This window comes from Microtus oregoni, unplaced genomic scaffold, assembly GCF_018167655.1.
Source record: "Microtus oregoni isolate MIOR12 unplaced genomic scaffold, Mior012 000015F_ref0000493, whole genome shotgun sequence".
Taxonomy (NCBI): domain Eukaryota; kingdom Metazoa; phylum Chordata; class Mammalia; order Rodentia; family Cricetidae; genus Microtus; species Microtus oregoni.
In genome coordinates, this window is record NW_024543074.1 from 28,674,186 (window position 1) to 28,696,517 (window position 22,332).

Below are 22,332 nucleotides of genomic sequence, written 5' to 3' on the forward strand. Positions count from 1 at the left end.
GGTTGAGAGCGTTGGTTGCTCTTCCAGAGGTCCTGAGTTCAGTTCCCAGCACCCACATGGCTGCTCACAACCATCTGTAGTAGGATCTGGTGCCCTCTTCTGAAGTGCAGGCATACACGCAGACATGCACTATATGCATAATTAATAAACAGATCTTTTTAAAGGAACGGTGTATGGTGTCTGCTGCTATAACCCTAACACTTGGGATGTGGAAGCTGGAGAATCAGAGTTCAAGGTCATTCTTGGTTGCATATTAAGTTCAAGGTCATTCTTGGTTGCATATTAAGTTCAAGGCCGATCTGGACTCCAGGAGACCCTGAGACCCAGTTTTCAAAAACAAAACAAAGCAGGATCTAGAGAAATGGCTCAGTGCTTAAGAATGCTTGTTGCTCTTACAGAGGACCAGGCCTTGGTTCCCAGCACTGGCAACCGTCTGTAACCACAGTTTTGGGGGGCCACGCTTCTTCAGAACTCCAGATTCCTGTATGTATATGGTACACATGTGCATACACACATAACATCAAAAGTGTAAAAAGCAAAAATTAAGAAGGAACTGGGTGGTGGTGGCAATATGCCTTTAATTCCCAGCCCCAACATGGCAGCTCACAATTGTGACTCCAGTCTCAGGGGATCTGATAGCCACACACAGCCTGTGTGCAAAACATCTGCAGGCAAAACACCAATGCACATAAAATAGAAATATTTTTTTTTAAATGAGAAGGGTGAAAATGATTGTGTGGTTTACTGTTAGGACGCTTGCTTATCATAACTGAGTCCATTGTTCTATTCCTATTCCTATCAACCAACCATACTAAGGCTGGTGATGTGGTTCAGTGGTGGAACACTTACCTGACAAGACCTGAGTACACACACACACACACACACACACACACACACACACACACGGTATAGCATAGGTCTGCATTCCTTGCACTGGGGAGGCAGAGACAAGAGGATCAGAAATTCAATGTCATCTTCAGGTACACAGCAAGATCAAGGTCAGCCTAGCACACATAAGATCCTGTCTCACAAACGTACCCACTGAAGACGTTCCCTGTGTCTTCCCTGCCTGCGGATCGCACACCTCACTTGTTTACCCTGGCTTCCAAGGCTTCTCCATCAGCAGCTTGCACTTGTCTCATCTCAGGCCAGAGCTTTCTAAATGCAGACCTAACTGGAATTTCCACTGCTGTGCTCGGGAGCATCTCAGACTCCACATGTCCAAACAAACCTCCCTCCCTGAGACCCCCAGTGCTCCTTCAGGGTCGCTCTCACACTCCCACGCAAAGCCCACCACACATCCTTGTCCGTCCTCTTCCTAATGCTACAAGCTCTCTCCTCATCAGCAACCGAGTGACCTCCCTCGTACTTGGTTAGAGCGCTGTCTCCCGCGGCTGTCTGCCTTATACCTCTCCTCACAGCCAGGTTGAGTCACTCAGGTTTCCTAAACACCTTTCCTTTCTACCTTTGTCCAGGTCTGTCCCTCCATCAGAAGTGTCCTGGTCTGGCTCAGGTAACACTTCAGCAACACTGCCTCTGAGTTACCCTAGGAGAGTAGATTTCTTCCTCAGGTGTCTCGCAGCTATGGCATCTGTCAAGTCAAGGTGGTGCGTGGCTTCTGGGGGAAAGGTGAGGAGAGAGGGAAAGAGTTGAAACAGGACTTCATATTGCCCTGGCTGGTCTTAAACTTACTGTGTAGCTAAGGATGATCTTGAACTCCTGATTTTCCTGCTGGTACTACACGTATGACCACCACTTCTGGCTTGATAGTGGATGTCTATTTGTGTGTGTATGTGTTTGTAGTATTTTTTCAAAGCTACTGGAAATATTGTATTCTGACAAGATACACAACCTGAGGAGTGGAGGTCAAAGTCAGTGAGGAAAGCAGGACAGAGTTGGTAGGGCAAGACAAGATTTTCAGAAGAGACTGGATGTGCTGGTTTTGCTGACCACCTTCTCTGATGACAACAGAGCAGGCCTGCCCCAAGAGCTGCTGGAGGCATACAGACTCAGAGGGGACATCCTAGTCTTCGTGTAACAGTGGGAGGTGCAGAATGACCTCTAGGAGCTCCGCTCTTGCCAGCATCATAGTGAAATCAGAGCTATCCCTGCTGAGGGTTTGGTGGCCTTGTTGGTTCCCAAATTGCTCGCAGTTACATGACTGCCAAGCAAGGTCCCCAAGTTTTGGATGACGTGGACACCTTCCGGGAAGAGGCTTTCTGAGTAACATCAGCCATTGCTGTGGCTGTAGTAAGCCAGGCCGGTCTCGGTGGATCCCGAGAACAGCCTGACTTGCTGGTCTTTATTAACCTCTCTCGATCATGTGTTTCCTATGAGCTACCCCAGAAGGGCTTACAGTCTCCATTTCCATCATGCCTGACACGTAGGTAACACCAGGAGACATCCTTAATGGCTTCGGGCCTTCTTAAGCCCTTGTGATATACACACTCATGAAGCAATTCATGAGTGGGGTGCACAAGAGGCTGTGCTGCTTTTCCACTCGCATGTGTGAGTGGTGTGTGCACGCTAATGTGTGTGGGGGTGTACACAGGCATGTACAGAGGCCAGAGGCCAGCTTCTGGGTGGCACCCTCTATTGCCCTCTATTTTTGGTATTATGCTCTTTGTGAGCGTCATGAGAGCAGAGGAGGGCTTTCGAGAGTCTGGTTTCCTCTTCCATCTTGTTGAGGCAGTCTCTCTTGGCACTGCCACCTGGCGTACTCCAGGCTGGGTGACACTTGGGCTTCCAGGTGGATTCTCCTCTCTGCTTCCATTTCACTCTGGGGGTGTTGGATTTCACTCTAGGGGTATTGGATTTCACTCTAGGGGTGCTGGATTTCACTCCAGGAGTGCTGGACTTTACTCTGGGGTGCTGGGATTACATATGCACACTACTGTGTTTGGGTTTTTATGTGAATTTCATAGATCAAGCTGAGGTCATGAGAGTCGTCTTGCCAGTCCCGTTCACCTATTTTTTTTTCAAGACAGGTTTTTTTTGTTTTGTTCTTCTTTGTAGCTTTGGAGCCTGTCCTACAACTTGCTCTATAGACCAGGCCGGCCTGGAACTCACTGAGATCCACCTGTCTCTGCTTCCCAAATGCTGGAATTAAAGGCGTGTGCCACCACCCCCCAGCTTGTGGTGCTTCCTATTTCCATTGCAAGCTCGGGAGAAATGCGGTGGCTATGAACAGAAGGTGGACACACTGTAATGGGCAATGACTCTAAAAATGAGTGAGACAAAAGTAAATCGGAAAGAGAAGGGACTTCAGGGTCCTAGAAGGAAGTAGGGTGATAACAAGGGCCAGAGATGAGCCAACTGTGAGGAGCCAAGGAGCATCAAACTGAGAAAGGGGCAGTGACTGGAGAGAACACATACTGGCGAAGGTCGGAAATTCTCCCTCTGGACCACTCTTGGCAAAGGAGCACTTGGTCTCCTTGGCCTTACCACGTGATGCTGTGTCCCATCCGTTCATCCAACGAAGGTTAGGCAGCACTAATCACACAGGAGTCAGGCTCTAGATGCGATAACTAAACAAAGCCTTTGTTATCAGAGGAGGCAGGTTCCTGGCAAGATGATGATGCAATGGAGGAAGCAACCAGAGGACATGGGATGCAGAGGAAGAGGTGGGATGGGTTAGGGATGGGTTTTTGGCAAGAGATAAGGCCAGGCTGGAAAACGAAGCTGTACAGAACTTGGGAGTGAGCCAGCATGCTGAAGTGCCCTTCCCTGGTGTGACACTGCCAGGGGTGAGGTGGCTGCAACAGAGCAGCGTTGATGCAGTTCCAGGAGCAAGAGTCATGTGGATGGGCCTCGCGTCACCTGCCCCAAATCCTGCAGAATGGGGAGAATGCAGACGCCCCTCGTGTTCCTCTTCCCAGATCTCTACCCTATGCAGGAAAATCGTCCATCCTTCTCAGATGCGTCTGCAGGGAAGGCAGGTTGGGGAAGGGGTGGTGCCCAATCTGGGTCTCCAGGTGTAAGACATTAATAGGAAGCCATCCCATCCTGGCCTGGAGGAGAGGCTTCCTGAGGTGGTTAGGATGGTCAAACTGCACCCTCCTACATCCCACACTCCTTTGTAGGTAAAGACGAGCCTGAGAGAAGAGATTTGGAAGAGATAAATAGGGAAGGAGCTGGGGGCCAGGGCGTACCAAAAAGCTAATCCCTTGGATTTTTTTCTCCTCAAGCTAAAGATGGAAGTGGGGGTGAGCCTCTGCCTGTGTTTCCTGCTGAGGCCTGATGGTGTGTAGAAGACCTAGGCCAGGAGTCCAAGCTACGATGCCCCCAATTCTCAGCCTCCTCGCCATCTGTCATGTTGAGATATAATAAGAAAAGTATATTTGGTCTTTGTCCCAGTTCCTGCCACAGAGATCCTAAAACCTTTGGAATTTCCCGAGTGCTGGGGGGCCCAGCACATTTGCTGTTGTTAGGGTTAAGCCCCTTTCAATCATACCTGGGGTTATGCTGATGAGGAGGCTCAGGGGGCATGGGATCCATTGCCAGATGGTTGGGCCTTTTGTCCTCAGTCCCTAGCTGCTGAGATGGGGAGGGGAGCTAGAGACGATTGTATCACACTCGTTTGTATGATTCCTGTATGATGTCTACATAATGGAGCCTCCCCATGAGCGCAGCACAGCGCTGCCCAGAGGGCACTGGGTTTGGCTAACATGTGAAGGTACTGAGAGGAAATGGGGTATAAAGACCGCATGGACACTCCTGCCCATCCCTGTACCGCACCTGATGCTCCTCTCTGATTGGCTGTTCATCAGCATCCCTGTACCTCACCTGATGCTCCTCTCTGATTGGCTGTTCTTCAGTAACCTTTGCAGTGCTATTTGTTTCCTTATTTCTGTAGCCTAGGGTGACCTTGATGTTGCGGCCACCCTCGTCCCGCAAGGATGACGAGACTACCGGAGCTCTTCTCACTGCAGTTTATTCCAGGACTTGATTCACTTTCTCTCTTTTCCCCTCTCTTTCCTTCCTCTCTCCTTTTTTCCTCTCTCTCCTCTCTCACCGGGCAAACCCTCTCCCAGCCATTAAGTAGGCATGGGCTGCCAATCCCGAACTGCCAGGTGGGCACTGCCCATAGGTTCACACATATGCAGGCAGCTGATGATCATTGCGTGATCACGCATAGGTCAGGCCTTAGCCGTCTCAGGAGGTGATTATACATCTCCATCAGGTACGACACCATGCAGCTCGCTACAGTTCCACCTTTTGTTTTGCAAAGCACCAGGTAAGAGTAGAGGTCTGATCTCTGTTAAAAATGGAACATGTACTAGTCTTTGTCCAGGTGTCATCCACTCAGAGAACACTAGACCTGTCTGGTGCCTTTTTACAGAGGTGGGAGTTAGACACCAACCCACATGCCATCAGACTTGCTCTTCTTGAGGCTGACGTATGCTTACCTCAAGTGCAGTGCACAAGCCTCGCATCCTGTGCTCGCTTACATCTCTAGTCAAACTTGGGGAGACTGTCCTGCTTCAATGGCCGTGAAGGCCTGAATGATCATAACTGCATTTCGATGTTGTGAAACCCTTATGCACCACAGGCATACCAGGGAGGCAAGCACCATTAAGCCTTGTTAGGGCTCCTATCCCGCCCACTCCTTCAGATGATCCATGGAGTGATCCAGGAAGATAGTTCTTCTGCCAGGCTGGTATCCATGCGTGTGGAATCTGCAGTCACCATCGTCACCCGCAGCTTTTCCAGTTGTTTTTCGAATTCACCAGACCAATTACCTAAAAGATAGCTAGACAGTTCTTTAGACAGATTAGTTGCATGAGTCATATTGAATGCTGGTCACACACACAGCCCCAGATGGATAGAAATGTCTGACAGACTAGGGTATAGACTTGCCTCTAATAACATACCCCAGCTGCCATACCCCCGTGGCTCATTTATTCCTGTCAGCTGAGTGCATGGAAGACACTTTCTCCCTCGTGCACCTCTTTGGCTTCCCTAGCAACCCAGCTGATCCTGCTTCTGCTCTGAAAGGACCCCGCTTAAACTGTGTTTTAGGGGATTTGGGCGTTGTCAATCTCTCTGGCTACTTCCTGCTGAGCGAGGACGTTGCATTCTTACATTACGGTATTTACTACAATCTACTGCCATTTTCCAGTCGCGCTTGGACTCAGGTCGGGGCAGAGCGGCTGTCCCGACCCCAGTCCCCCGATTGCCCCAGGCTGGGACAGATGTTCAGTCCAGCAGATCTTACCACAGTTGTGCTTCTATGCCCTAAGACAAGTCCCGGTGTTTGCAGCGTCGCAGCTGCTCACACTCCACTGCAAACTCTGGAGGACTCGGTAATTCAAACCACATGAATATACCTCCCTTCCTTAGCGTACCTTGTTCAGTGGCAATCCAGATCTCTCCAGGCTTGTCCCAGGATGACACATTAAGATTGCCAGAGACGGCAAACCAAGGAGCAATTGTGTCACATTCAGCCAAAAACTTCTCCAAAGCTCGTTAAGAGCCAGAAAAATCAGGTGTGATGTTGAAGCGCCCATTCTAAAATCCCATTCTTAAACTGTCCACTTTGATCGTGGCTCTGACTTTAAACCGTCCGCTTTGGTGGCGGCCCTATTACCCCCACTCTCCCTTTTTCTACCGGCGAGAGCAGGGAAAACCCGCTTTTTGTTGCGGATCCCCAATCTTTACCTTGAGGATTATTTGGTGCACCCCCTGACTGCAGCAAGTTCTGGGCTCCATGGAGAGAGGTTTGGAGGTTCCCTGTACGAGGCCACCAACTGTCCGTCTCTACCTCATCCAGCAAGGAAGACGCGGCCACCGGAGCTCTTCTCACTGCAGTTTATTCCAGGACCTTTATTCACTTTCTCTCTCCTCTCTTCCCTCTCTCCTTGACCTTTCTCCTCTCTCTTTCTTCCGGCAAACCTCTCCCAGCCCTTAAGTAGGCATGGGCTGCCAACCCCGAACTGCCAGGTGGGCACTGCCCATAGGTTCACGCATATGTAGGCAGCTGATAATCATTGCATGATCATAGCATAGGTCAGGCCTTAGCCATCGCAGGAGTTGATTATACATCTCCATCAGGTGTGATTCCATGCAGCTCGCTACACCTTGAACTGATCCTTCTACCTCTGCCTCCCAATTGCTCTGTCTGGTCTAGAAAAGAATGATCTACGCAGCCGTACATTTGGTTTTGAATGAGTGTACTCGGGAGGTACATAGCCAGGGAAAGTATTGGAAGAAGTAGCAGGTAGCAGACAGATGGAAGCTGCAGACAGACAGCGAGCCATCAACTCGTGAGTTTATAACATCTGACAGAGGAGACTGGAGTAGCTTGTTTAAGAGAGCAGTTAAATCAGGGGCTCACAAGCACCCACTAGAAAATCCCGAAGAAGCTGAAGCAGTCGGCCAGAGTCCCGGCACTGAGAGTCCCACTTCCTCAGTCACTTTCCTGCTGCAGGTGTTTTATGCCAGGGACAAACTGCTAGTTTCTGTTGGAGATGGCCGCCCTCCAGATGTTCTTAAGGACAGGATGTTTTATTTATTTATTTATTTATTTATAGACAGAGTTTCTCTGTGTAGCCCTGGCTGTCCTGGAACTCAATCTGTAGACCATGCTGGACTCAAATTCAGAGAATCACCTACCTCTGCCTCACAAGTGCTAGGATTGAGGGCCTGTGCCGTCATGCCCAGTTCTTTCTTTTCTTGAGATAGGGCCTCAGTATGTAGTACTGGCTAGCCTGAAACTTGCTAAGTAGAGCAGGATGGCCCTAACCTCACAGAGATTCAACTGCTTCTGCCTCCGAGTAATGGGTCAAGGCGTGTCCCATCACAGCCTCAGACTTTCAACAAGCGTAAGCAGCATGTACCAATATGCCAGGGTAATTTACAGTACACCAACCAAGTGCCAGGATTATAGCAGTGGGCATCCAGATATCTCTCTATCTATCTATCTATCTATTGTTTTTTTTTGTTTTTTTTTTTTGTTTTTTGATTTTTCGAGACAGGGTTTCTCTGTAGCTTTTGGTTCCTGTCCTGGAACTAGCTCTTGCAGACCAGGCTGGCCTCGAACTCACAGAGATCCGCCTGCCTCTGCCTCCCGAGTGCTGGGATTAAAGGCGTGCGCCACCACCGCCCGGCTCTATCTATTGTTTTTGAGACAGGGTTTCTCTGTATAGCCCTGGCTGTCCAGGAACTTGCTCTGTAAACCAGACTGACCTCGAACTCAGATCCACGTCCTCTGCCTCTCAAGTGCTGGGATTAAAGGCGTGCACTACCTCCCAGCTCCAGATATCTTTTACCATGACTGCCTTTACATGTTCCCACGTGTCCCATATGTATTAACTCAATTCCCAGACAAACTCCATGATGACCAGGTCTTGGAGGACATTGAGTATTCAGAGGAAAATCACACAATTTTCCCTCAAGGAACTCACGAAACCATTGTGTTTCTCACCAAAAACTTGGACATTTTATTTTGTTACATTTATTTACTTAGTTACTTAATGTGCTATGTGTTTATTTGTTTATTTATTCTGTGTATGCCTGCAGGCCAGAAGAGGGCACCAGACCCCATTACAGATGGTTGTGAGCCACTATGTGGTTGCTGGGAATTGAACTCAGGACCTTTGGAAGAACAGGCAATGCTCTTAACCTCTGAGCCATCTCTCCAGCCCAATGTGCTATGTGTATGTGTATGCGTGCTCCACAGGACTCTGTGGTATGTGTATATGTGTGTGCGTGTGTGTGCGTGCCCCACAGCACTCCTGTGGTGTGTGTGTGCGTGTGTGTATGTGTGCTCCACAGCACTCCTGTGGAGATCAGACAACTTGGAAGAGCTGGCTTACTCCTTCCATTGTGTAGATTCCAGGGATTGAAGGAAGGTCGTCAACTTTGGCAGTAGGGGGCTTTTACCCAATGAATCATTTATCACTCCACTTTGGACATTAACTTACTCCATTTCTTTGGTCTGGAATGCCTTTTCAACATCCAACTGGTCCTCCGGGGCTCAGCCAATACTCATGCTTCCACAATGCCTTCGTAGTTTGTACAGTGCAGTAAAAACATTCACTCGAGGAGTTGATTAGCATGCATCGAGGCCTTAGGCTCAATCTCCAGATTGGATGGAAGGAAAGAATATTCACACTTATTCATTTTTCCGTATTCCCATGTGTTTATTGTATTCAGGCTTGGGGCCTCTATTTCTAACAGTATTGTTATTGCATAAAAATTTGTAACTTCACTTCAAGGTGTGGGGTAGATGGAGGCTGCTACAGTAACCTGGAACTCCTGGAAGATGACTCAGGGTGGGTGTAATGGGTGTAATCTCTGGTTCCTGGCAGAAACAAAAGAAATGTCTTGCTGGAGAAAAACATCTCAAGTCCTGGCCCTGTGATTCCTATAGATTAAGATCAATAGTACATCATCTCAGGATGAATCATTAGACTCACAAGGAAACAATTCATCTTAAGTGAGAGTCAGCAGAAACAAACGTATATATATCTGTAAGAAGGTATAATTAGAACCAAAACATCAAATGAAGCCAGGCATGTTGGCTCTTACGTGTAATCCCAGCACTTGGGAGGCACAGGCAGGTTTGAGGTCAGTGATACCTGGTCTCAAAACTATATGTTTTCCAGGTATGGAGGCACACATCTTTAATCCCAGCACTTGGGAGGCACAGGCAGGCTGATCACTGAGTTCGAGGCCAGCCTGGGTCTACAGAGTGAGTTTCAAGACAGCCAGAGCTACATAGAGAAGTATTGTCCCGAAGCTGGGCAGTGGTGGTGCACGCCTTTAATCCCAGCATTCGGGAGGCAGAGGCAGGCAGACCTCTGAATTTGAGGACAGCCAGTACTATAAAGTGTGTTCCAGGACAGGCTCCAAAGCTACCCAGAGAAATCCTGTCTTTGGAAACAAACAAACACCAAAACAACAACAGAAGAAGGAGGAAGAAGACAGCGACTTGTTGAGTCTCTGGTTTTGCTGCTACACTGTGTTCTCCAGGCTAACTAACTATCCTACAAGAGCTTCTGGGAGAGTCTGTCTCAGCCTCCCGTCCCACCAAGGGAGTGCTGGGGTTTACACACGTGTGTCACTACAATCAAATTTATTTTCTTTAAGACAGGGTCTCACGCCGGGCGGTGGTGGCGCACGCCTTTAATCCCAGCACTCGGGAAGCAGAGGCAGGCGGATCTCTCTGAGTTCGAGGCCAGCCTGATCTACAAGAGCTAGTTCCAGGACAGGAATCAAAAGCTATGGAGAAACCCTGTCTCGAAAATAAAAAAAAAAAAAAGAAGACGAAGACAGGGTCTCACTATCTCACTATCTAGCTCTGGCTGGCCTGGAACTCACAGAAACCCATCCAGGCTAAATATCCTGCCTTTTCATATGGGTCCCAGGGATTGAACTCAGGCTCAGGTATGCTCTCAAACACCTCTGCCTGCTAAGCCATCTCCCAGGGGCTCACAGTAAGTTATCTTTATTTAAATTTTGAATTTATTTTTGTGGCTCTGGGAGTTGGTTTCGGGACTTTGCTCAGGCTAGGGTAGTGCTCTACCACCGAGTGACACATCAAAGCCATCAGGCCGGTTTTGTTGAGAGCAGTGGTGTCTTACTGTGCAGACCAGGCTGACTTGGAACTCACTCTGCAGTCGGTGTTGGCCTCCAGCTTCAGCTCGGCTGCCTCAGTTCCTTCCCTGAGTGCAGGGACTATGGGAGTGAGCCACCACATTCAATTAATATAAGACTTCTTAAGTCTAGTACCCTGACAAAAGGGTTATTTTTGTTCATTGGATTCCTTTCAAAACACCTTTATTAATGTCTAATTAGCAAAGTAGAAACTGTCCGTATTTAAAGTATGCGACTTGGCAAGTCTTGATGAGCATGAGTCTGTGCACCAAGGCAGCCTTCACTGCAATCAAGACGATGCAGTGACTGCCGTCTGTCCCTGAGTTTCCCTGTCTCCTCAGAAGCACTTCCTTCTTTTTGTTCCTCTAGTTCGGATTTCCTAAAGTCTTATGCAAACAGACTCATAATGTATGTTGTCTGTTTTCATCCACTCAGCATTACTGTTTTTTGTTTGATTTGAGACAGGGTTTCTCTGTGTAGCCCTGGCTGTCCTGGAACTCACTCCGTAGACCAGGCTGTTCTCGAACTCAGATCTTCCTGCTTCTGCCTCCCGAGGGCTGAGATTAAAGACATGTGCCCCCACTGCCTGTAGGTAACTCTTAAAAGCATTATATGATTCTAAAGGTTGGAGGGATGACTCAAACATTATATGATATTAAATTATTTAGGTGGAGTTATGGCCCAGAGGCAGAATGTCTTCCTAATGTGCTTAAGGCCCTAAGTTCAATTCCCCTGCTTCCCCCAAAACAAAATGACAACAAAAACATGTGAACTGAAATAAGCTAAAAGCAAATAATAAAATTGGTGCAACTCAACGCTATTTGATTTTGTTTTACATTTATTCATGCATTTTTTGTGCACAGAGGTCAGAGAACAACTTGCCGGAGTTGTTTATCTCCTCCCTCCGTGTGGTCCTGGGGACTGAACTCAGAGTTCAGGCCGGGTAGCAGTTCCTTTATCTTCTGGTCATCTTGCTGGCCCTGCAACTCTATTTATAAGAGAGTTAGGAGCTGGCAAAAATGATCTATAGTTTATAGTTTGTGTCTCTTTCTTTCTTGTGTTGTTTTGGGACAGAATTAGAGCCACATGCTACCACGTCCTGTTTATGCAGTACTGGGGTCAAACCCAGAACCTGGTAAACACCCGGCAAGTCCTCCATCCACTGAGCTACAGCCCCAACCCCCTCTTGTTTTTGATTGGAGGAGTATTTATGCACTTTATATCGTATTTCTCTCTATGTATAAGAGTGTTTCGTCTACACTCTTTGGTACCACAAGTGTGCAGGGCCCTCAGAGGCCAAAGGAAAGAGGAACTGTAACAACAGCATAAAAACTATAGCAAAAGTTGTGGTCCGGGGTGTGGGGAAGTGTGTGTGGCGAGTAATGGTGCCTGCCTTTAATCCCAGCCACCACATAGGTCTGAGAACTGAACCTGGGTCCTGGCAAGGAACAGTCAATGCTTTTAACTGATGAGCCATCTTTTCAGCCCAATAATATCAGGTTTTTTGTTTTGTTTTGTTTTTCGAGACAGGGTTTCTCTGTAGCTTTGGAGCCTGTCCTGGAACTAGCTCTTGTAGACCAGGCTGGCCTTGAACTCACAGAGATCCGCCTGCTTCTGCCTCCCGAGTGCTGGGATTAAAGGTCTGCGCCACCACCGCCCGGCAGTGCATCCTCCTAACTCCTAAACCATCTCTCTAGCCCCTTAAAAGACATTTTTTTAAACACAGATTTTTCTTTTTTAAATTGTATGTGTATATGTGTTTTGCCTATGTGTGTGTCTGTGCAGTGCCTGGGTGCCTGGTGCCTATGGAGGTTTGTGATGATTTAAATGTAGGAAGATGGCTCAGGAGCAGCAGCTGCTCCTTCAGGAGACCTGGGTTTAGTTCCCAGTACCCACATGGTGGCTCACAACAATCTGTAGCTTCACATGCACGCAGTAGTGGCACATACACATACATGGAAGGAAAACATCCATACTCATACAAAAAAAATAAAATTTAAAAAAGAAATCAAGTCGGGCAGTGGTGGCACATGCCTTTAATCCCAGCACTAATCCAACAAAAAAAAACCCATCAAAACAATAGCTGCTTTTGAGATATGTATTTTCTTAGTGCTGTGATGATTGAACCTAGGACCTCACACAGCCAGCAAGCGCTCTCCATTGAGCACATCCCTACCTTTTCCTCACTTCCCTTTGAGACAGGGTCTCACTGTGTTGCCCAGGCTCACCGTGAACTACCCTGACCTTGGGATCCGGCCCCAGCCTCCTGAGTAGGTGGATTCCAGACCTTCGGTTCTCCACTTGGCAGGATTATTGTCTGCTGGATGGATGTGTGAACTGTTACTGTCTCATTGAGCTGTATGTTTAAACGTATTACCAGGTACTGCATGTATGTTAGACCTCATAAAGGGACACCACTAAGCCACACCCACAGATCTTCCTACACAGCTCCAGGTTGACCTGAAGGAGAGATTTCCCTACCCCAGTCTCTGAATGCTGAGATTACAGGGGCATGCCACCATCCCTGCAATATGGTCATTTTAGTATATTCCTACTTATAAAGAAAAGTTTACTGGGCATGGCAACACACACTTATTATTCCAGCACTTAATAGGCCAAGGCAAGAGGATCTCAAGTTTGAAGCTAGCTACATAAGGAAACTTGGCCTCAAAACAGAACATAGGAGAATATAGATACAAAAAAATGATGAAAATATAGTATAGTAAATATATATACCACTAGCAAGGTTGTTCTCAAGTATCATACGCTGTACCCAATCCTGTGGGTTCTGTTTCTATCCCACTGATGGCACAGTGGGTTTGTTACAGGCTCACCACAAACCCATGAGTCATATGTTGGACTAACACTTCACTTTTTTTTTTTTTTGAAACAAGGTTTTTCTGGGTAGCCCTGACTGTCCTGGAACTTCCTCTGTAGACCAGGCTGACCTCAAACTCAGAGATTCACCTGCTTCTGCCTCCTCAGTTCTGGGATTAAAGGTGTGCACCACCACTGTCCAGCAGGTATCTTTAAAAAATGTAAAGTCTTAGCAGGGCAGTGGTGGCGCATGCTTTTAATCCCAGTACTCGGGAGACAGAGGCAGGGGGATCTCTGTGAGTTCAAAGCCAGCCTGGTCTACAGAGGGAGTTCCAGGACCACCAGGGCTACACAGAGAAACCCTGTCTCAAAAGAAACAAACAAACAAACAAACAAAAAGATACCTACAAATGTCACTAGGTAACAATAGATACTGGCTGAGAATTTTCCAATTCTGATAAAAATTGAGTTGATAGGAGAAATATAACACAATGTACAGAATAAATAGAAAAGAATCGCTATCTAAGTATACTAGGAGAAAACAAAAATGCCAATGACATTTTAAAAGCAGGGAATAGTGACAGATCATCTACAGAGACCATCAGATTGGACAGACTGACACATTGCTTTACAACCAACACACTGTATGCCTACGCTGTTCTCGGGACTCAGAACCCCATGATGAGTAAGCCCCATTTCCCACCCTGCAGAGCCCACAGTGTACGTGTATGACAGATGCGATCACAGCGTGTCTGGTTGGAGGACAAGAGAACCAGTAAGCAATGGTACGTGTAGAATTCCAGTGTGATTCCCCCCCCATTCCCACCAGTGCTGGAACAACCGTGTGTTTCCCAGTACACAAAGGGCTTTTACCACTAGAGAGGAAGGACGACAGCTGCTATGCTCATCATCTAACCTTCCTTGGGACATGAGGCAGGTCAGATGTTCAAGTCGCGAAGCTTCCTCTGGGACCCCAGAAGAAAAGGGAGCAAGCATGATCCTCTGATCCTCCTTGGAGTATTCTTCGAGATCCCAGCTGGCTGTCGAGTGCGGTGGCTTACACCTTTCATCCCAGTACTGAGGCAAAAGCATGCAGATCCCTGTGAGTTTAAGCATGGGCTACATAGTGAGACCTTGTCTCAAAACAGTGGTGCGGTGGGGAGGAGGCTGGGGAGACGGTTCAGCAGCTCTTTGCAGAGAACTGCATTCAATTCCCAGCACCCACTTCGGTGGCTCACACCCACCTGTAACTCCAGTTTGAGGGGATCCAACACTCTCTTCTGGCATCTGTGAGCACCAACACGCACGCACATGGTGCCCATATATTCATGTGGCCGCACAGACATAGGCTACAAAGGGCTGAGTTAGAGAGGAAGCGTCTGTGAGAGGGAAGGAGGCCCCTGGGGAGTGAGGGCTCCCAGCCTCACTTCTCGACTCGGTCCAGGACCAGAACTGACGTCTGTAGCAACATAAACACTGCCCTGGCTCCGTTCCAAAAGCATCCTGTCCCTTGGATTCCCTTCAAGAGTTACAAAATGCCTGTTAGCGCCTCTCTCCTAAAGACAGTGCCTATGTCCTGCTTGATCCATACCTGGGCCGAGTAGACGGTGCCTACTACTTCGGTGAAGTCTTTGGGGAGCTACAGCATGTGGGGCAGGCCCGGGAGATGTAGGGAGAGTGGGGAAGACTGCCAAGGCTGTGCAGAAAAGCAAACGGAAGGGAGGTTAACGACCGCCTTAGAGGCTCACCTGTCCAGCAAGGGGGAGGAGCGCAATCTGGGCGTCCGCCACCAAGTGCCACTAGGGAATTGGTCCTTGATTGCTCAGGGCCAGTTTCCAGGACCCGCCCTCCGCGGCCTGGGGTCCCGCCCTTCCTAGGATTTAATGCCCTCCGCTTGGGCGGCTCCGCAGCAGCCTCTTCCGGCTCTGCCAGGTGAGACTCCGCACCTAGAAGGGGCGCCCGGGGCTGGGACCAGCAGGATCCCTTTGGGGTGCGGCGCTGGATCCCTTTCTCCAGTTCAGCATTTCCTCCCTCTCAGCATTTCTTCTTGGCTGCCTTCTCTGGTTCCTCCCTTCCTACCTGTGGTGCAACTCAGGATCTTCCTGGGCCTGAACTTTCTTCTACTCTTAGTTCCTAGGCCTTCTGGGGTGATTCTCCGTGCCTCCCACCCCACCCCCACCTGCAATCCAGGGCTTCCTCGTGGCTTAACTACAGCGGGATCAGGGAGAGGGTCAGGTGTGTAAAGGCGAGCGTTTGGGCAGGCAGCCCGGACCCAAAGGCCTAGAGTCTTATTTAATAGTGGCTGGTGGGACTGCTTGGAAGCCAACTTGGGTGAAGTGACGTAGAAGAGCACCTGGGCTCTACCTGGAGCTGAGCGCAGGTGGGTGTGGGAGGACCACACACCTGGCAGCCTAGGTGGCTTTGTGAACAGTATCTGAGCTTGGCTACGGTGTTAGCCTTCAGTTAGCAGCTCAGAACAGACACCTATTTAATCTCCAGTGTTGTTATTGCCTTGGATGTTTAAGACGTGTGTGACGCTGGGTATCCCTGGGATGAGGTGACAGTAAGTCCTCATTTTGTGTTTGTGTTTATATGATCCTTGGTGTGTCAGATATGTGTGGCGGTATATCTAGGTATCTTTGGTTTGTGGAGAAAGTGAGCTGTTGCCTCAGGCACACCTGCTTGAGGGAGTGTGGCAGCGTGCCTGCATTTCACGGCAGAATATGGAAATGTCTCGGACTTGAGACATGTATCTGATTGTCTCAGGCATGTTTTGTAGCATATCTGTATGTGTGTGTGTGTTTGGTAGTGGGTGGGAGGCAGTGTACCTCCTTTATATATCTTCCTTTGTGCCTGAGGTATGGTGTTAGTGTGTGGCAGGCAAGTTGTCTCATTTATGAGGAGGAGTGAATGCGTGCAAAGGTGTGGCTCAGAACTAAATGGGCAGTGTTTGCGTGTCGGGGTACGGGGGCAGTGTGGCTCAGAACTAAATGGGCAGTGTTTGCATGTTGGGGTACGGGGGCAGGGTGCCATATCTCAAAAGATGGTTTGGCTTGGTAGCCTGGGAGGCAGGATTCTGAGATCTCAAGGGTGTGGGGAGCAGATTTCCCAGTCTTGGGGATGGGGGCAGGTTACCAGAGGTAGGTATGTATGTGGCAGAGTTCCTCACCATGTCTGATCTGCCTCTCCTTGTGTTCCTGAGTGTTTCTGATGTGTTGAGGGTGGCAGCTGAGAGTCTGTCCTTTGTGTCTTTGGTGCCTACTATAGGTCACACATTTAAAACAGACTGCCATCCACCTTAGAGGTTGACTCCAGACATGCTCCCTGAAGCCAGTTCCCTGTGGCTACTTCGGCTGCTCCGGGACATCCAACTGGCCCAGTTTTACCGGCCAATCCTTGAGGAGCTTAACGTCACTCGGCCAGAACATTTTGACTTTGTGAGGCCTGAGGACCTGGACAACATTGGCATGGGCAGGCCTGGTGAGGACCCTTTACCTTGGCCCTGTAGCTTCCCCAGCCTTCTTCCAGGACCAGTTGTTGGTCCTGTTATCCCACACTCCAGACTTTTCCCCATCCCCCCTCTTCCCTAGCCCTCTAATTGTGGCCTCTCCCAGCCCAGCGCAGGCTTGCTGAAGCCCTGAAGAGGTACCGCTCGGGTGTCAAGTCTAAGAACTGGGTCTACAAGGTATGTGGTGGTCGTGGTGGTGGGCTGGTATTTGAGGAATGATAAGCGGAGTGGCTGGGAGGGTTAATCAGGGTTCCACACACCTGAATTCATACTCCTATTTCAGATCCTTGGGGGGTTTGCACCTGAACAGAAGGAGATGGCTCCACGCTCAGACAGTCTTCTGTGTCTCCACGAGCCAGAGGGGGGACTCAAGAGTCTGATTCCAGAGGGTGCTGTGTGCAGAGGGGAGCTCCTGGGCTCAGGTTGCTTCGGTGTTGTCCATCGAGGGCTGTGGACACTGCCCAGTGGCCAAAGTGTGAGTGTTCAAGGGGCTTACTTGATCCAAGGTGCCTAGGCAACCTGCCTCCTTCATTCAAGGCCTCAGCACTGGCCCTGACCTGTTATTCTGGGTACTTGATGGTGTTCCCCCCACCTCCAGATCCCGGTGGCTGTCAAGTCCCTCCGTGTTGGTCCTGAGGGCCCTATGGGCACTGAGCTGGGAGACTTCCTGCGAGAAGTGTCTGTCATGATGAAGCTGGAGCACCCACACGTGCTGCGCCTGCACGGCCTCGTACTGGGCCAGCCTCTACAGATGGTGAGCAGACACAGGCAGTGCAGGGCTTTCCTCATAGCCCTAGGGCTAGCTGCAACGAGAAAGACCAGTGGGGCCACACTATGGCTTACATGGTGCTCTGTTCCTGCAGGTGATGGAGCTGGCGCCACTGGGCTCCCTGCATGCGCGCCTGACTGCCCCAGGGCCGACACCCCCACTGCCTGTGGCCCTACTGTGCCTTTTCCTGCGTCAGTTGGCAGGAGCCATGGCGTACTTGGGGTCCCGTGGGTTAGTGCACCGGGATCTCGCTACCCGCAACCTGCTCCTGGCCTCACCGCGCACTATCAAGGTGGCAGATTTTGGACTTGTGAGGCCGCTGGGCGGCGCCCGGGGTCGCTACGTGATGGGCGGGCCCCGGCCCATCCCCTATGCCTGGTGAGGGCGGTACTCGGATGGTCTGGCTTGAGGCAGGACTGGGAGGTAGAGAACAGCAGCCTGTTGGGAGCTAGGGCGGCGGTAGTGTGTGTTGCGGGGGAGGGGGTGGTTGTTAGTCTCCTAGAGGAGGCAGGACGGAGGCATCATCAGTTCAAGAAGCACAAAAGGATTTCTGAGGCTGATGGGGCGGGGAGGGAATCACGGGAGTGGGTGCACAGTGGATGAGCTGGGCGTATTCCTAGCCACCTTCAACTTGTGTTTGCTTCAGGTGTGCCCCAGAGAGCCTCCGCCAGGGAGCCTTCTCCTCTGCCTCTGATGTGTGGATGTTTGGCGTGACACTGTGGGAAATGTTTTCTGGAGGCGAGGAGCCCTGGGCGGGTGTTCCACCATATCTCATCTTACACCGGCTGGAGAAGGACCGAGCCAGGCTGCCAAGGCCTCCTCTCTGCTCCAGGGCCCTCTACTCACTCGCCTTGCGTTGCTGGGCCCCTCACCCTGCAGACCGGCCTAGCTTTTCCAACCTGGAAGGGCTGCTTCAAGAGGTGGGGATCCCCAACTCTGCAGACACACATAGCCTTTCTTCCCTTTATTCTCTCACCCAGAACTCCACGCATAAGGCAAACATGTCTTGATGCCTGGAATTTGGAACTTAGCTCTGAACCAAATGAGTTAGTCCCAGCAGGAATCTCAGAGCACCGAGGAGGCAGCTAGGGGCTACAAAGACGCAGCCAGAAGAGGCGATATTTGCTTCTTGGCCACAAAAGAGGCTCAGAATAGAGAGTAATCGGTTCTCATGGGCGCTTGACCAGCAAAGAGAGAGAAGTTCTGTGTGGAAGGGCAAGCGGAAGTAATGGGCTGCAGTTGGGAGCAGGGCTTCAAGGAGAGGTTAGAAGACTTGGCCAGTGTGATATACTCCTCATATATATATATGTATACAGGTGTCCTCAGTCACTCGTTTTGTCCTGGAGGTAATTGTTCTTGATCTCTGTCTAACAGACGGGGCAGTTCATGCACTGATGGGAGGGTGACTTATCTAAAGTCACACCAGAAGTGGAGGTGCAAAGAGTGGCTCCATCCATGTGAACTCAGATCTGGTCCCTAAGTCCATCTATCTACTTGTTAACACACTTTGGTCTTTGCTCTGAGGGAACTTGGGAGCTCCACAGATCAGAGCTGTTATTTCAGTCCAGCTGGGTCTGAGAATGCTAATAGGGACGTTACTGACAGCGGCTGGGAGGCAGAGTGAGAGAAAGAGCCCCAGAGCAGAGATGAAAGAGAGGGCCTGGGGAGGAGTGGGCATGCCCCTGAGATGTGTGGGGGCAAACGTGTGGGCTTGGGTATGGAATAAAAGAAGTGGACAGGGTGGCTGTCCCTTGGTCCCCTTAAGTAGAGGCACGGTTTCCCTTTGTGGTTGCATCCTGTGTACAGCATGGCATGGAATCCATGTCAGCAACCCTACCCTACTTTGGGTTACAATAGGGAGACAGGGATGGGGCTAAGCACAGAGGACATAACTAGTATGTATTTATTTGATTGATGGCTACAAAAGAAAGTCCTTTCTTTGGATTTCTTATTACCCAGCCACATTTTCCTGTTTCCACAGGCTTGGCTTTCTGAAGGACGTTGCATTAGGGAAGTTACAGAGCCAGGAGCTTTGCGGATGGAGCCGGGTGACCCCATCACTATCATCGAGGGCAGGTAACAACCTCAAATACCCTAGGCATCCCCAGGGAAGGCATCCCCCCCAGCCGTCTTGACTCCCAGTCTCTTCATTTCCCCCCATCTCCTTGAGTCTTGGTCTTGTGGGTCTTTTTCTCTCCTCTCCACTGTGCCCCAAGCTCCAACGCTGTCCTGCCCTCCCTGCTGGAGCCCTGCCTGGCCCACAGAGCCTTTTTTGTGCTGGAGAGAAAAAGGCTTCCCTCCCTCCAGGCAGATGTGGCCACAAGACAGCTTGATGAGCCGAATGTGGCCCAAGAGCAGCTGCCACCCTCCCTGGTCCCATTTTCTTCATCAGCTCCTCTTCCCACAGCCCCGACACCACAACCTGGAAGGGTCAGAACGGCCGCACCTTCAAAGTGGGCAACTTCCCGGCGTCAGCAGTGATACTGCCAGACGTGGGGGGTTCGCCAGTCACCCACCCAGCCCCCAGAGCCTCCCCTGCCCGGGGAGAGAAATGCCGAGGAAGCATGGACGGGTGAGTCACTGAAGGGTAGGAGGGGACAGAGCTGGGCTGGAGGGACTGACCCAATCCTGCAACTTCTCTGGAGTAAAACCTGGGAACAGGACTAGCATGATCCAGGAGTAAGAACTTCCCCCCTGCTTGAGCTTTCCCTGTGGGTCTCAGCACATGTGGGACCCATTTTCTTTTGGGGGTGGAGGAAGGAGGCCATGATGTGGGTGAACTGGAGGATGAACTGGATCTCTCTTTGACAGGGACAGAGAGAAGACAAAGTTCCAAGATGTAACATCAGCACAGGGCCAGAGAAGGAAGGTGCCCCTGCAGAGGATGAAAGGTGAGTGTGGTGGTACCCAGGGTCTCAGGAACAACCTCCAATTCCCCTTCCCAACCCTGAATCCATATTAGCATATATGTTCTCCTTCCCCAGATTCTATCCTTGGACAGTCTACCTTTACTTTAAGATCTTTTTTATTTTATTTTTATATTTTATGTGCATTGATGTGAAGGTGTCCAGTCCCCTAGAACTGGAGTTACAGACAGCTGTGAGCTGCCATGTAGGTGCTGGGAATTGAACTCAGGTCCTCTGGAAGAGCAGTCAGTGCTCTTAACCTCTGAGCCATCTCTCTAATCCCCTACCTTAAGATCTTTTTTGGGAGGGCGGGGGTTGAGACAGGGTTTCCCTGTGTAACAATCCTGGCTTTCCTAGAACTCCCTCTTGCAGTTCAGGCTGGCCTTGAACTCAGAGATCCACCTCCCTCTGCCTAACAAGGGCTGGGATTAGAGGTGTGTGCAAACACTGCCTGGCATACTTTGAGATTTTAAGAGATTGGAAGTACCCTGATTTCCCACTGGACAGTGTCTCCTGGGTCTAGCCCCAAATACCGTTCTTTGGATCCCTAGCTGCCTTGGTGCATTTGCACACCTGGCCTATTGGCTACTGTCCCACCTAACTTACAGACACCTGAGGACAAGGCCCGCTAGCTTACCTAAATATTCTTTCAGAATCATACAGTTCAGTGCAGACAGACAGAGGGCAGGAAGGTAGGCCTCCTTTCAAGTTGTTTCTTTCTCAACTCCAAAGGAATTTCCAAGAGTCTGGAGTCAGTGCTGTCCCTGGGTCCCCGACCCACAGGAGGTGGTTCAAGCCCTCCAGAACTTCGACGTGCGAGAGCTATGCCCCAGGGGCTCCCAGACCTGCCTCCACGCCCACCTTTTATCTCCAGCTCTTCTCAGCCCATCCAGCCCCACAAACCACGGCCTCCCTGGCCCAAATCACACAATCACCGCACCGGAGTACCTGGAGCCAGCAAAGCCACTGTCCCTTCTGGAGGCCCGTCGTCAGACCCCGAGTGGCAGAGGAAGATTATAGAGGTGAGGTCTCAACTGACATGACTTGGTGTTCAAAGGGCCTATAGGTTCGGACAAGAGCTAGACCAGGATTTGTCCCCCACAGGTGGAGCTAAGTGTACATGGAGTCACCCACCAGCAGTGTCAAGTGGCACTGAGAACCTCTGGGGGAGATGTGGCCTCTGCTATCCGGAACCTCAAGGTAAAGCCAGCCCCTTCTCCAGGTTCCCTCTTCTCCTGCTCTGCCCCCTAGTGGTCAGCTTCCCTCCTTCCTGCTCCAACAGGTAGACCAGCTCTTCCACCTCAGTAACAGATCCAGAGCAGACTGTCGGCGCATCCTGGAGCATCACCAGTGGGACCTATCAGCAGCCAGTCGCTACGTCCTGGCCCGGTCCTGAACCCTACATCCTGGGGATGGCTCCCAGCATGGAGAACCTGGCCCACTTAGAGTCTGACCTGATGGGACCAAACAGAAACCATGAGGTCTTGACAGAGGCAGACTTTCACACCACGGGAGAGCTTCCTTGCCGTGGAGGAGGTATAGGAAGTGTGCAGGGCACCGGGTCAGGCACTGATGAGAGTTTCCTCCGTGCCCTGCTCCTTGGCCTCTGGGGGCTCTGACTGGACCAAGAAGGATCTAGTTCACTCTGCCTGCATTCCTACTTGAACATGACTTGAAAGAACAAAGCTGCCAAGGAAGCCTCTGCTCACGACAGGCAATGATCGAGTAGCTGT

General features: G+C 50.2%; 1 protein-coding gene and 1 long non-coding RNA gene across 3 annotated transcripts; one reads left to right on the forward strand and one right to left on the reverse strand.

The window, feature by feature from the left end:
- Positions 1-11,520: 11,520 nt before the first annotated feature.
- Positions 11,521-15,030, reverse strand: LOC121456213. The gene is made up of 3 exons (XR_005975615.1): positions 15,008-15,030; positions 14,290-14,493; positions 11,521-11,587 (listed from the first exon to the last, which is right to left on the reverse strand). It is a non-coding gene; the product is annotated as an uncharacterized LOC121456213 (long non-coding RNA).
- Positions 15,031-15,301: 271 nt separating this feature from the next.
- On the forward strand, positions 15,302-22,022 carry Tnk1 (tyrosine kinase non receptor 1). Of its 2 annotated transcripts, none has more exons than XM_041664995.1 (13): positions 15,302-15,348; positions 16,684-16,896; positions 17,031-17,101; positions 17,208-17,399; positions 17,523-17,678; positions 17,788-18,071; positions 18,340-18,613; positions 19,675-19,769; positions 20,101-20,265; positions 20,505-20,584; positions 21,332-21,621; positions 21,704-21,799; positions 21,882-22,022. In XM_041664995.1, exons 2-13 carry the CDS (start codon positions 16,734-16,736, stop codon positions 21,993-21,995), a joined length of 1,980 nt encoding a protein of 659 aa, XP_041520929.1. In that variant the 5' UTR covers positions 15,302-15,348; positions 16,684-16,733; the 3' UTR covers positions 21,996-22,022. The 2 variants fall into 2 exon arrangements, with proteins under 2 accessions (XP_041520929.1, XP_041520930.1); XM_041664996.1 differs by lacking the exon at positions 15,302-15,348 and adding an exon at positions 15,682-15,796.
- Positions 22,023-22,332: the final 310 nt, after the last annotated feature.

Coding starts and splice junctions, on each gene's coding strand:
- Tnk1 (XM_041664995.1), top strand. CDS start 16,734: ATGCTCCCTGAAGCCAGTTCCCTGTGGCTACTTCGGCTGCTCCGGGAC. Junction 17,679..17,787: donor TGGGCCAGCCTCTACAGATG/GTGAGCAGACAC, acceptor CTGTTCCTGCAG/GTGATGGAGCTGGCGCCACT. Junction 21,800..21,881: donor CTGCTATCCGGAACCTCAAG/GTAAAGCCAGCC, acceptor CTGCTCCAACAG/GTAGACCAGCTCTTCCACCT.